The 15,459-nt window shown below is 37.1% G+C and overlaps 1 protein-coding gene across 1 annotated transcript; it reads right to left on the bottom strand.

Moving 5' to 3' along the window:
• Positions 1 to 12,906: 12,906 nt before the first annotated feature.
• LOC118754755 (alpha-tocopherol transfer protein-like) lies at positions 12,907 to 15,327 on the bottom strand. The gene is made up of 6 exons (XM_036489642.1): positions 15,265 to 15,327; positions 14,926 to 15,194; positions 13,947 to 14,028; positions 13,564 to 13,854; positions 13,352 to 13,488; positions 12,907 to 13,126 (listed from the first exon to the last, which is right to left on the bottom strand). Exons 1-6 carry the CDS (start codon positions 15,325 to 15,327, stop codon positions 12,997 to 12,999), a joined length of 972 nt encoding a protein of 323 aa, XP_036345535.1. The 3' UTR covers positions 12,907 to 12,996.
• Between the last annotated feature and the right edge of the window lie 132 nt (positions 15,328 to 15,459).

The raw sequence follows: 15,459 nt of genomic DNA, 5'->3' as shown, positions 1-15,459 counted from the left end.
TTCACGCACGCACCGAACACCAACTGACAGCCAGCAGCTTGTCAGCGGCGACGACGACTTGTCTGGCGACTGGGCACGTGAGCTTTGCTGGGAAGCGTGCGCGCTTTTCGCATACACATCGGCTGGCTACGAGGCGCTTGAGAGCTTTCACATGGCCCAGCAGCTGACAGCTCTGTCAGTCGGTGTGTGCATGGCGACCACAGCTGTTGGGCGCAGCGCGCCGAAAGCTTTTCTATGTAAATCGCGAGCTTTATGCTCTGCGCATTGTCAGCAAATCAAGCTTTAGACAGCCAGGCGCAAGGGAGAGAGTGAGAGAGCAAGAATACGAAAGAGCCAAAGCGCAAAATCTTTTGTTTACATTATTAGCCCTCATTCTGCTGTTCCAGCCATTATATTTGTTGTATGTAGTACTTTATGGCCTTCTCGTTTTGACAACCGCGGGCACGTGACTTTGAATTCAAGTGACAAAAAGCGTTGAGCGGCGCGCGTGAGTTCGCCTGCAAATCGCCATTGGCTTATTTACATAAAACGCCAAATTAAAAGTCAGCCACGGTTCACTTTGCAATGCAAATATTTAGCGCTTGATAGCGCAGACAAGCTAGCGTCTATGCGGCGTTGACAACACTTTGACAGTTTCGTTTTTTTTTTTTTCAAGTATATTTTGGAAGCAAATTTTTGAAGGGCGCGCGTTGGTTTTCAAAAACGGAGGGGAATTTAATTAAGCTACCACATTTTCTATCGTCGTATTAGCATAAAATTTTGCAGTGCATAAATTGCAAAGCTCTTACAAATCGCTACACTTAAACATTTGACTTACCATCATATCGCCATTGCTGTTAATGTCCTTGGCAAGCGCTTCATGTGCCTGTATAGCACTCGGCGTCGTTGAACTCGAGAGCGGCGCTGCCGGAAAAACAGTTGCCGCTGTAGCTGAGCTGCTGCTGGTGATGGAGCTGGTGGTGCTGCTGTTGGCAGTGGTGGCCGTTGAGGCGGAATCCTCGAATGACTTCTCGAACGATGCAATTGGAGCGGCGCCGAGCCGTTTCTGTTTGCGCGTCTCCATCTCGGCCGGCTGGAGTTGGAGTCAGCGACTTTTATTTCGTTGCTTTTATGAGCTCTTTTTTTTGCAGTCGTCGCGTAAATTAGCACATTGTCACCATAAATTTTAAATTGCACACTTTACATAGATATGTAGATGCTTCGCTTCGGGGTTGCGCTGATGATTGGTGCTGGTATGCACAACATGGCGTATGAGTAACATTTAGAGATTTACAGTTTGCTCGCTTTTAAAGAGTTTTTTACATTCAAATTTCGTCGGTAAGTGCATCTGTATGTTTTTTTTTTCTTTTATTTTTTAACTCAATTTTAATTTTTGTATTGAATTTTCCACTTGTTCTCAAACCTGGTTTACTTTCTTGTACGAGTAAATAAATACTTTTATATAATTTATACTAGCACACAACTAGCTTTAAAGGTACACCACTCCTCTTGAAGTTCCCATTCCTTTAATTATTAGTTCTTAAATATTCGTTAAGTTTTGTTTGAGCATGCAACCATGTCATTGCCTTCGCTACGTTCACATTTATATGCGCGTGTTTTTTCTTGTCCTGCCAGCAGTCGCGCCTTTGTGGGCCCATTGTTGCTTCAGGCGCGCTGAACTGCACTGCAAATATCCAAATGCCCTTGAGGGCAATAAACTCGAGGTTATTACCAAAGTGTAACCAACAATGCAACAAGCCAAGCAAGTCGGCCGCCCGTGGTGGCATGCAACCGACGGATGTGCATACAGAGGCACCAAAATAAATAATGTCATAAACATAAATGAACATACGTGTTTATATATATATATGTATGTATATTAGGCCGCACGTTGCATTGTTTGTTAGTTCACTAAATAATAAAAGCAGCAGAATGTCGCTCGTTTTGTTTGTGTTTTTGTCTTAGCTTGGCCTGTCTGTGCCTGTCTGTGCCTGTTTAATTTTAAAAAACACTTTTTGTGACATAGCAATTCTCAACAACTATCGCTGTTGCAACAAACACACACACACACACACACGGAGTACACACACACAGAGCCTTCCGAAGTGCACTATTGCATACAGAACGCGCCTTTATGGCTCATTAAGCCATAAAATTCAAGCAACAGGACCGGCTGGCCCGCCTTTTGGGGCATTTATTTAAAGTTAAATGGTGCCAACATCATTTACCCATTCATACATATGTAAATACTCACATAAAGCATTGTGTATGTGGTCACTGCATAGATACAGAAATAGTTTCGCTAAGTAGTGGACTGCCAAAAAAGTAGGAACAACCGCAAAATATGCTGGAATGCAGTGATATTTTAGCCAAGCAAGTAAGGTCTGATAGTTTTACCCATGGACTTGGAGTTTGACTAAAATTGTTCAACTCAACATACCTTCAATGGAAAAAAACCACAAACTTTGTGCAGAACGGAAGTAACCGACAACGCGATTTATCACCGTCGCCTTAGTACGATAATTGCTTTTTGTTTACTTATTTATTTTCCATTTGTGGTGCTTTGTTTTATCAATGTGTGGTCTCAATGCCAAACTTTTTAGGCAATGAAAGCACCCGGACACTCTCTTGTGCATGGATGTGTATTAGACTGGTTTTTTTCAGTCAACGTATCGGACGAGCGATATAAAGGGTGTCCTAGAGCACCCGTCCACCCCCCCTGTGAAATGTGGGCAAAAATATGGCATAGCAAATCGGGGATGTTCCATCTTTTGGTGGTATTATCAACTTCCTGTAGCAACCGGAAGTGAGTTAAACTGGCCGAAAGTTCATTTTTATAAAATACATATGTATATGTACATGATAATCACTACAGATTCGGATTCTTTCGTGTTTCTTCGTTCTCAATCAAATTGTTAAATTTAATTGTTACTTTTACCTACAATGACTTTCGGAGGAGTGAATTTATGGAAAAATCACGTCAAAAAACCGAGTTAAAAAATTTCAAAATTAAAACAAAAAGATTCCTCTCTCATTTATTTATACAAAATATAAAAACTCGCGATGACGGACCTTCAAATCTTTATATTATTCACTGTCCCGAAAATGTTTTACAAGAGATTTTGAAAAAAAAACCGAATAGTTGATTTTGGGTACCTACTATTTATTATCAAAATATTAAACAAAGAAAATCGGTTTTAGCTACATAAGTAATTGTATATTTTATTTTATCTTTTATTTGCTTTGATGTCCAAGAATTTAAAAATGTCCACCTAATTCCACTCAAATTTCCATGCCTTATAAAATTATAATTATCGCAAATGTTTTTACTGTATTTTCGGAAACAAATCCTGTTCATGTCAAAAAAAGTAAAATAACAAGTAATTTTTAGCAAAAAAAAAAACCGACTTCAACTCTCATATAAAAAAAAAATATATATATATACATATATATCTCATGATCCACTGATCGGATCTTAACCAGATTAGTATGGGACCAACTCTGAGACACTACCTTTCCGATGCAAAAAGAAATCGGTTGACGTGATCCAAAGTTATGCGGTAACATACATAAAAAAAAAAAAAAGTATTCCGACGAACTGATAACCTCTTCCTTTTTTGGAAGTCGGTTAAAAATTAAACGTTTTTCTTTAATCAAGCGTATCAAGCTTGCATAAATTAAAGTTAAATCCAAATCTACCGCCATCGCCATTGCCTCCACATAAACTGCCACAATTAGATTTCAGCGTTCAGTGCAAAATGTGTATTTATGTGTTTGTGTTTGTGTTTATACATATTTGCGCAGTAAATCGGCAAGCATTTCTAAATCAAAATGTTTACCTCATAGTAAACTTTAGTCAAGCGTCTATGAAGGCTTGCACACAAATAAACCTACACACATACAAGCATACACAGCCATTTGCCACTTGCCGTACAAACGGTGTCGATTACCGTAGCAGAGTCAACACGTAACGGTCTATTTGAACGGCCTAAACGGCCACCAGCTATGCTTAAGATTAGCAGCCGTGAAAAGTTAAATAATAGTGTAAACGATGTTTGCGATTCGAAGGCCACAAAGGAAGCGAGGCAACTAAAATTAGTAGTGCAGAAATCGAATTTGGTTGCATGAGCTGAGTTCATAGATATTCAATAAGAATTTGCGAAAGAGTTGTGGCAGTGTAGTAGGTGTGGACATGTGCGTGTAATAATGAAATTTTTGGAGGCCAAACTATGACTTGCCGAAGGTTATTTTGATTGCATTTTGCGCTAGCAACATCGAAGCGCTTAACGGGTACTACGCTGCGTATGAGTAATAGTGATTTCAAGGAGTGTACATAAGTATATTTAAAACAATCGGTTTGTTTAAGTTTTAAGAAATTTTCCTCAAAATCAAAAGTAAAACCTCTCCTTCATTTGTCCATGCAGCTATTTACCGTAATATTCGCATGTCCATCAAAACTTAGTTGAAGTTCAAGCGCCATTTTGCTTAAACTTATACAATTATTCACACATTTTGGTGGCACTTCAGTCCGGCCGTCAGTTCATTTAATTTATTTACATACATCACTTTTATGATACACATACATATGTACATATGTAAATAGTACACCTCGCTTATTGGCTCTTATCGCACTATTAACTTGTTTCCTAGTTTAACGTGTTAATATTAGTATACTTTATTATAAAAGTAAATTTGCTAATATTAATTGGTTTTTAATTGTTATGTCAGCCGGACATGCGAGACGTTGCTCTGCTGGCTGCTAGGCCAGCGAATTAAAATCGATTACTGTTACGTCTACTGGCTGGCGCTGTTGCTGCAAAATGTGAGGTGTATGGTAGTGTGTAAATATGTATGTGTGTTCGCCGATAGATCAATGACCACAACAAAATGGTGGAAATGGGTCAGCAAGTGATTTATTGCTGGTTAATGGTTGTACTGCTTGTTTGTAGTGGCTGGTAGATGGTGGTGGTGGTGGTGGCATGTCTGGTGCAAAACTTATGTGAGGTTAGTTACTGGCAAAGCGTGCCAGTGTGCGGGCAATAAATTAAAATAATGCACTGAGCCTTGCAAGCAAAAGCAAAAAAAAAATGTCTAAAGATATGCTTAAACTATTCAACGAGTTGATCTAAGTATTTAACGAGTAACTTTTAACAATGTATGCCCTGTATGGAAAGTGCCCGACTGCGTTTTGAAGCGCTCAATTAGTTTCTTCGAAAAATGCGAAAAACAATAGGAAATTGCTTTACTTTACTACACTCCTCGCTGCTGCTTTAACTTCCTGCCATATACATATATATATATTTTTTAAGAGCTTGGTTGTACTTCGCAACCGCAGCGCTACTGGTGCCGCACTGCAGAAAATGCCGCAGGCAGTGCTGCCTTTTTCGTGCCATGCGCCGGCAACCGCAAAATGGCTTCGCTGATTAAGCAGAAAAGGTGAAGAAAGCTAACGATAAAAAGCGTGCAAAAGAGCAGAAAAGTGGTAGTGTAATATATTGCTGAAAAAAAAATCAGTCCACTTAAAACAACCTGCAATTTGGAAATTAAAGCGCCTTATTATTCTTAATCAGCTATAAAGTTCTATCTGCTTTCTTAAAACCAAACCAAATCAAACTTACTAAAGAAGACATAAATGCATTTTACTTTTTTAAATTTTTAAATGAAATTCTCCACTAAAATTTCCAATTTTGACTACATTGAAAATCTAAACTCCCCAGAAATCTTTATTTAACTTTTAACAAATACAATTTTCGTCGGATGAAATGTAAAAATGGGACTAATAAAAATAGAATAGAAACTTTATTTCAATTTAGTTATTCGTATGCGCTGAGTCCCTGGTGTATTATAAATATGCAAATATATACATACATATGTACATATATAGCCACATTTTAGCCACAAAAAACGCGAATCGTCATGACACGCACTTTGTTGCATGAAACGAATAAATATATGTATGTATATATACAGTCATGTGAAAAATAATAGTTATGGCTATTTTCCTTTTGCTTGTTTAATGTTTATTATTTTTTTTTATAAAAAATCAGCTCATTATCTAACAAAAACCATACATATATGTAAGTCCTAATTTCAAACTTTATATAAAAATTAGAAAAATTCTACATCAAACTTTTTATTAGGCAAGGAAAATTTTTTTGCGGATGAAGTTATTATTTTCTTCTGCACAAAAAAAAAAATTCAAAAATCTACGCGAATTGTTAGCTGCGTATTTTCTTAAGCTGGAATTTAATAAAATATACGCAATTTAAGAGAGTGTCGGTATGTGACAAAAGTGGAAATTGTTTGATTGGGAATGGGCTCTTTTCATGAAACATTTTTTCAATATTATTTGGGGGAATTCTAGTTGTTTTTGGAATCAATGCAACTTATTTCAATTTTCCTTTACGTGACATAAATTTCCATTGATATATTTTTGTTAAAATTGCTTTTAAATGAATTTTAAACGCAATTAAATTGTAAATTTTAGGTCGAAAATTTTTTGGAAACCTATGATTTATTATGTTTAAAGTTGAAACTTTCAACTACATACTCCAAATTCGAACCAAATCGGATCATAAACGGTTTTTAAAGATATCTTGACCCTAGCGCCAGCCAGCAGGTCCATTTTTCGCAAAAATTTTCCCGCTTACATAACCAGTATATATTTTAATAAGCATATATAGTATCTTCCGATAGAAACACCCATATATAGTTTTGTTAGATAATCAGCTGTATTTTTATAAAAAAAAGGTAATAAACATCACAACAAACAAAAGCAAAAAAGGCTAAACTGTCAAAATATCGTATCCCTATTATTTTTCACGTGACTATATGTATGTATGTCAAATTTCGTTAAGCATGACATACATACATGCGTATAATTTATTCGCCTAGTCTGTTCCAGCTGTGTAATCCGACATTTGCTTTTAAAAATGCCATTGCAATGACATCATAAATAAAATTTAGCTAATATTTTAGTTGAAATGAGCAATTCATTTTCCCAGAGGTTAACAAGGTTTAAGAAGGGAAAGGTTTGGGGGGACGGTCTATGGAAAATGTCAGCGATGAGCAAGCCAGATTTTGGAGTTTTGTTTCAAATGGCAACGAAAAATTCAATAAAAAATAAATTACTCGGTTTTCTCTGCCTTTACAAGCTAAGACGTTTTTACAAAAACCAAAAATAGCTGCATAAGTGTTAAACATTTCAAACTAATTGCTAACACTTCCTTTCCTTTTCACTAAATTTCAATCATTTGCAATAGGCACCGATCGGTAGAACTGAGGGTTTGGGGTGGATGCTGGTTGCGTGATATTTAGCACATACTCAAATGTGAAAAAGTACCTACTCTAAGCGATAGAACTTCAACACACATCGAACTATAATGAACTTATGCATTTATGTAAAACTGCGTTGTATGCAATTAGATAAATGTATTTGTTTTGCTCTACTTCATCAACGCCTGCAATTTTTCTTTCCATTGTTATCTAATGTTGTTCTTAGTACTCTCCGATGTATTAGTTAATAGCCCCAAAACCCCATTTAACCATACTTATGTATATACATGTGTGCATGCAGTTCTTTGTTATTATGTACCCCAAAGGAAAATCTATATCGCGTAAGAAACATTTCTTCAATGCGAAAAGCTCATTTAAAGAGAGGTTTTTTGATAGTTTGGTCTAAGTGAACGAATATTAAATACAATATTTCATGCAAAACTTACTCGGTTTTGAGATAAACGCATAGGTCTTTAACCTCATACAAGAATTTATGAAAAACTTTGTGAATATTTTTTGAAAACTTAACTTAAGTATTTAATTAGTGATTACTATATTATGTTTTGTGAAATGTGATTTTTTTTTTTAATTTTTTTTTCTTGAGACTGTGGCATCAGAGAAAGAGCTGAGAGTTGAAATGCATCTTAATTGTTAATACATTCCTGCATGGTATGATTACATACACACACAGACTTACGCGCCAACACATGAAAAAAATAAGCAAGAAATTGTGTACGCATGTATGTATACACCCCTACTGTATACCGTAGTACTTCTTACAAGGCAACAACTCAGTAGGGCGCACAGCGGGTGTCGACTGTCGTTTCTTGTGTAGCATTTGATTTGTGCTGCATAAAAACCAACCAATTCTTTGAACCAACATGTTTGCAATGGCTCGAGTTGTTGCGTTATTGTCTTGTTCGATTAAACGGTTGCCTGCTGTAGTGAAGCTCATTGTCTATGCGCCTGCTGCTATGCTACACAAAACAAAAGATAGATAAATTTATACACATACATATGTACATATATCCATATATACATAAGCCGGCTTTCTAGCGAAACGCGGGGGTGCGTGCATGTACATACAAAGCAATAGACGAAGATGGCTTGAAGTTGGCGGACGTCCGACGTCGACGCAGAACGCCGACAGGCAACCACCCTCATTCGCCGTGCCGGCACATCAAATCATTCATCCGCTTCGGAGTCGCTGGGCACCCAAGACTACCAAAAAAAAAAAAAAGCGTACAAGCAAAATAGTAGTATCTATTTATAGCATAAAGAAAGGCGGTGGCGCAATTGTTTTCTGATACAGCTTACTTGTAAAGCTCTATTGTAATACTTAGTAAAAACTACAACATCAATGAGGGGCTTAACGCGCAGGCATACACACACCCACACCCACACCCACAAATGCATACATTAATACGTGTAATTTGGATGTACACACGAGTGGTTCTGCTCTGGTACTGTTATGTCGAAATATTAATAAACATTTTCATTACGCTATAATTTTTGCTGCTTTGCGTTTACAATATGCACGCTATGTACAATAAATATGTACGACGTACATAAATAGAATTATGCTTACGTGGGGGAGGTATGACGGCGCATTTGACTCTGTATGCGTATTGGTTAAGTAAAATGCTTATATGTATATACACATATGTACAGTGACTAAAACAAATGACCACGTAATGTTTTTTTTTTAAATATTCGTAATATTTTTCCAGCTAAATTTTTTGTGTTATTTTTACATAAATATATCGTCTAAGCTTTAACCAAAACCGTGTAAATCACACTTTCAACGTTATGCAAAATTTAGGAAAATTCAACAAATTTTCGTCAAAATTTCAACTTTTTATTGTGTGTTTTTAGAAAATTTCTGGGTATGCAGTTTTATAGCCCATACAATTTTAGTCTAATGAAGTTCAAGTTTCAAACGGCTAAAAATTCGCGTTGATTTTTGAGATTTTTTTTTGAGGTTACTTTTTCGGGTTTTTTAATATAACGAAAACTTGCGTTAATATTTGGAAATTTTCATTATACTAAAATTGTGTGGGCTGTAAAACTGCATACCCAAAAATTTTCTAAGAATTCAGAATAAAAGGTTGAAATTTTGATGAAAATTTGTTTTGAAATTTTACACGGTTTTGGTCAAAGCTTAGACAATATTTTTATATAAAAATAACACAAAAAATTTATCTCGAAAAACATTACGAATATTTGAAGAAAATCAACACGTGGTCATTTATTTGAGTCACTGTATTTTTGTATTTGTATACACATAATGCCGAAGCATTATGTTTGCCTAGAAGAAGCGACATTTTTGCTTTGCTCCTTTTCTAGTTTATTATTTTTGTACCTTTTTCAGCTGTTAACCCTAAAAGTTTTGCCTTTTTTCTTCATTCGCGCGCACACACCACCGCACATAGTTGTTTTCTTTGTTATTCTTTACTTATATTTTAGGTTAGCATGCCAACCGGCAACTCATTACTACAAAGCTTGCGTGCTTCCTCCCCGCCTCCCGCGCCCACTGTGCCGAAGAGTGTTGGCCGCTCAAGTCACGACTGAAATATGTATGTATGTAGGTACATAGCTTACATACTGAGAAAGCTTGATGTGTAGGCATTTTGTTTGCCTTTTTTTGCGATGTCTCGCTGTTTATTTTATTTTTGTTTTTTTTTTTTGTTCACTGCGCATTGGAAATCCTGCAGCAATGCACCACAGAGAAATTCCTACTAGGAGTCGTTGATGCTTTATGTAGTTGTGTAAATAAATGTACATATACCTGGAGATGGCGTAGTAGAAATGAAAAACACCATGAGGCCGTGAAGTGAGGGAAAAACTACAAAAATTTCAAGAATCCTTTACAAATTGATGAAAGCAAAACTTGACGCAATAGCTGAAATTCAATTTCGCTCATTATATAAGATTTCTTTGGACACTTTGATTAAAAAAAGGTTTTAAGATACAGTTTAAAAGCCTTATTAAAATCATTAGATTAAATTTTAGTAAATCGAGTTTTTCAACTGCTGCGGCGTTTTTTTATTACTTATTTTCGTGTTGAATGCAGAGTACGCTGCGAATGTAATTTAAACCAAATCCATTTTTCATTTTGATATTTTCTTTTTATAAATTTTAAACTTAAGCTGTATGTTTATATGTACATACATTTTATATAGATACTTTAAACACACATCCATTTAAGTTTATTTTCTATTGATCAGCATACTGCACACTTTCAAGCGAAGATTTTCATCAGCATTTTCTTTTCATATTTCATTTAACGCTTTGCACTTTAAAATCTTACACCGCAATTTTGTTTTACTTTTGAATTAAATTTTTATGTTTCCCATAAAACTTCTCCGCTTTCCTTTGTCACTTAAATCATTAAAAAATGACGGTATTCTTGGAAGACCACTCACTGTCCGCTGATCGCTTTATTCAACCGGTCGACATTTCAGACATCTACACAATGCAACCGCAGGATTAGAAATACACAGCGCTGCTCGTTGGTGCGGCTACTTTATTTGGTATGTACGCCAGCAGTGACTGACTGCAACATGTTGGGTGTTGCGTGTTGGCGCTGCAGGCCCAAAACAAAACACCGGAAGCAGCAGTGCCGCCATACAAAACGCTCATTGGCAAGTGTCAGCGTGCACTGAATGCACTCAGGCGCTGCGGTCAGACAATGCAATTTCCGCGAACGACGATGGTTGGTGGGTGGCAGAGGGCGCTTCAAAGGCTCAAACTTTTGTAAATGTAGCATTTTTTATTTGTCACAGTTCTAGTTTTATTTTTAAACACTCTTAACACACTGACTTATCGACCTTTTTTAATCGAAATCGTACTGATTTTTCCTGCTTGCGACCATTTACTTAATACACTCACCCAACAGCGATGTGACTGCTGGCACCATTGATCCACCCGTTCAGCCGACACAGTGTCATTGACTGAGTCGACAAAAACCAATCGTGCGAATGCTTCTACATGTATGCCACATACGTATGCCACCCACGCCTTTACTTACTTTGAAGTAGATTTTTGCCTCTCTTTTGCCCCGACTTTAGCGCTGAACAGACAATTGCAATCAACATCCTGCCTGATATCCTGCCGTGCGTGGCCGTTGGCGTGCTGTGCTCTGACAGCATCTCTAGTTGAGGAAACTGCATTGCAGTCACCTTCTCACGCTCCCCTGCTGGCTCGATATGGGTTAAGTGTGCTGCAATGCTGGTTTTTCATTTTGCGACAACGCTGGTGAGACGAGGTTTAGTACAAATTCATCGAAAAGAAATAAACGTTATGGGATGTTAGTTGCGAGTCAATGAGTTCTTGTATGTGTATGTTTGTTTGTACTTATATACGTGGAGTTACTTAACTTCTAATAGTAAATCAGCTGATAGGTGTATGTATGTACATAAGTATGTATGCATTTATTTATCGACGTTCGATACATTTATTAATGCAACAATATATTTATAGATCGCGTTATCGCCAATTTATTCGATTAAGTTATCGATGCATTTACTGATATATACAGGTATATAACTATGTTATCGATATATTATATATTAAAAGCCGTGGATGGCTGAAGTACTTGTTATCGAAATTTTTAACTACATATATTTTTATCGATTTTTCAGTCATCTTTATCGAAAATTTAATCGATATCCATTGGTTATTTACAAACATGTGGATGAAAATTTTCGAAAGCTTTAACGCAATTTATTATACCATTGTAAATAATTTTCATATCGACGGAGGCAGTTCGTTCTCATGCTGCACCACAAATTACCACCACTGCCGCAACACTTTGTTTGGCAGAATGTTGCAAATTACTTTAAGGCACTTGCTGTGCCGTAGAAAATTTGCATTTCATTTAGTCTGCTGTAAAAACTTTAATTACGAATCAGAATCAATTGACAAAGTCATTTAAGAGCGCAGCAGGTGACTCATCGAATTAGCGCACGGCGCGTCTGCAGCGTTTCGCCTTCCACCACCCCTATTGAGGCATTTAGCTCCTTTGGCTTTGTTTATATATTTACACCTCACAGTATTCTAATTTTTTCCGAAATTTCATTTCGCCGCATTGTGACTTTTCTTCCTGATAAACGGGCGTGATTAATGCGCTTCAAGTGCATAGCATTTCCAAAGGAATACTTCTCCTTAGTAGGCTTGCTCACCTCAACGCAACTGCACGATTTTCCGTCCATTCTTATCACTTTTTTTTTTTTTTTTTTTTCATTTTTTAACTCCATAGCAAGGCCTACGACCGATGGTGGTGCCAACGCTTTACTACTGTCCGCTCCTCCCCTGCGACAGGCACTTCAAACAGAAAAAGGAAGTGCACAACACAGCGCCGACTGAGTGTGTCCTCTGCATGAATGAGTTGAATGAATTACGGCATGTTGCTGCTGAGACTATGTGTGTGTTCGTATGTATGTATGCATGTGTGCGTGTTCACTTTTTAAAGGCAGCGCAACAACTCAACTCAAATTGTGTGCAAGCTTCGAGGAAGTGCCGCCTTTGAGCAAATGGCACATTGCATACAAGTTGGTAAATGAAGAGTTAAAGAGTTGAAAATGCAATTCAATGCTTCTTACTGCGGAATTTTAGCAGCATTTTTTTATCTTTTGCTAACTGTTACTATAATTGCTCTTTTCTAAATTAGGGTTTTTTTTATTCTTTACATGCGCATATGTTTACACATCGATAGACGTATTTACATTGATAACTATTTCTTTAATCGATTTCCAGTGTTTTCAAACTCTGGCAAATTTTATCCGGCTCTCGGTTTGTTTCTGTCTGTGTTGCAGCTTTTAGTTTCTTGCTTTTGTCGATCTTCCACGCATCGGGGTTCATCAAGTAATCTCTGAAAAGTGTTTCTTCATTTTAGCAACTGAAATTTAGTGCCCAATCATACATTTCGAACTCAAGTGGTCTTTGTATCAAAGATTGTGAGGAGCCAGCGGCAAACCGAAGCTTCGTAATGTGGCTTTCGGTAGCCAATTGCACGCAGTTTTCACTGCACTCGAATACATATGTGACTGAGCTTCGAAATACATGATGCGGCAATACATTTTCCCTTGACAATTACCTCTTCTCTATCAGCATTTTAACCCATTTTTCTTTCAAGTCAGCCATTTTTCCCGCTGCTCCGCCATATTCCTCCGGTAGCATTTCACGCGGGAAGTAATTGTACGGTGTATCGGCATTGGGTAGATGGAAATTGATCTTTGCGGTGAAAAGGCATTTTTTAATTCAAACATTATTTAGCAAGCTCTCTACTACCTCTCCCCGGCCACTTACCAATTTAAAAACCTCACTTTTAATGAACGGCTTCACCACAGACAGCACCTTGTCCAGATAGGAGGGGCAGTTGAGCACGTGTATGGCCTTCAAGCGCACCGGATGTGCCTCTTGCACGAACTTCATATAAACGCGAAGCGAACTGAAGACCGTGCGCGCCACATGCCGTAAGCTGTAGCCAGCCATGTCGAAAATGGGTACCTCACCGTCGCACATGCCCGCCTCATCGGGTACGACAAAGCGCAGATCCGCCATCATAAAGAACACTTTGATACTGGCCGTAAAATTGAACTAAAATTCAAATATTTAATACGATTTTTTGGAATATTTGCTATACATATATTTAATAGTAATAGCAACGATAAAAACAACAAGTATCACACCTTATCGGCCTCATAGTCGGTTAGGCGGTAGAAGAGCAGCTTGTTTTTGTCCGGTGTCAACCCAGGCAACGGCACTAGATCGCTGAAAAAGTAGTTTTTATAAGAAAGATAAAAATAAAAGTCGTAATATTTAAGCCGTTATGCATAAAATGTCAAAACTCATATCCACGTGTATTAAAAAAAAAATCAGTTGCACAGAGATTTTTCGCAATAACTGGTTTGGCCACCTTAACATCGTCGACCGACCACTGAAGGTGCAAAACTATCGATGGCATTATCGATAGTATCGATGTTTTTTATTTTTCGCTACCATCGATTGTTTTTTGGTCTATCGATATCGATATTTATTTTAGTTTTATTTATTCTTTTCTTTTCATTTCTTATAAACATCCAAGTTGAACTAAAAATTTGGTGTCTACTTTTTTAAAAGAGTAATGAAAAATTTCGAAAAGTACGGAAAACCTTGCATTTTTTTAAATACCGCTTACTCCAGTAAAAAACTGATACAACTTAACTTACAGCAAAACTTTAATATTATCTACTCACCACTATTTACTATTTAATAGAAGGTAAATAAAAACCATTACTTTTCAGATAAAAAGAAATGACTTCGTGTTCGAAATTTTCAATCTACATCCTGAATGCCTTATATATGACTTAGGATATCTAAAACCACAAATGTAAAATTTCAGCACGTCCAGCTTTTCAATTTCAATTAATTCCAAATTTTCAATAACTTTACTTCTAACTTAACAAATAAACAATTAAAAAAACGTGTCCAGTAGTTTACAAGGGTATCCCAACGCCTTGCCGAATATATTTTTAAGCAAATCTTTATACTAAAATTGAGCGAAAAGAATATAAATACGCTACTAATCGACGATATATCGATAGTTTTGAAAATAATATCGAATGCTATCGATAGTCTGACTATCGATAGTTTTGCACCTCTACCGTTCACCGTTATTACGCTACTCACGCTACTTGCAACAGCTGCTGTGACTCTTGATCGGTGGGATCGCGCTGCAGGAATATGTGCGGATACTTATTGCGCAGCGCATAGTTGAGTTCGAACAGTCGCTTGGCGTTCTCCACGTCGCCAAACATCGAATAGAGGAAGCGCTCGAGTACCGGCTTCTCTGCAATTAAACAATAAATAGACGAACAGTCAGAGTGCTGGAGAAATATATGTACATAGGTAGAGAAGGGAAGGGATGGGAAGCGTGAGACGCGAGGAAACGTGCTTGACTAGCTGGCAAAATAGCTAAGCTGTGAGTGTGTGCGTTACAAAAATTAAAATTAACTTTTCGCTAAATACTTTATTGAGTTTCTCGGCGTTTTCACGTGCTAAACGTGAGTCGCATACGCTGTAGATGGGCATATGGGCATTTCTAACGGTCGCGAACCGTACGTTCGTACGCTTTCGAAGTTCAAAAAACGGGAAACATAAATTTTTATTAATTTTTTCATGTTTCGATAGCATTTTTTTAGGTGCATACATATATTTGTGGTG

This window comes from Rhagoletis pomonella, unplaced genomic scaffold, assembly GCF_013731165.1.
Source record: "Rhagoletis pomonella isolate Grant_MI unplaced genomic scaffold, Rhpom_1.0 Rhpom_scaffold_04558, whole genome shotgun sequence".
Lineage (NCBI taxonomy): Eukaryota > Metazoa > Arthropoda > Insecta > Diptera > Tephritidae > Rhagoletis > Rhagoletis pomonella.
Note: the sequence above shows the minus strand (reverse complement) of the source record. Positions and strands in the feature narration are given on the sequence as shown.

Bases quoted from the DNA above. Each gene is read 5' to 3' on its own strand.
- LOC118754755 (XM_036489642.1), bottom strand. From the start codon at position 15,327: ATGCCCATCTACAGCGTATGCGACTCACGTTTAGCACGTGAAAACGCC. The intron at 14,029-14,925 runs GTGAGTAGCGTA...CTACTTTTTCAG, and splicing joins CAGCAGCTGTTGCAAGTAGC to CGATCTAGTGCCGTTGCCTG. The intron at 13,489-13,563 runs GTAAGTGGCCGG...TTCACCGCAAAG, and splicing joins AAAGTGAGGTTTTTAAATTG to ATCAATTTCCATCTACCCAA.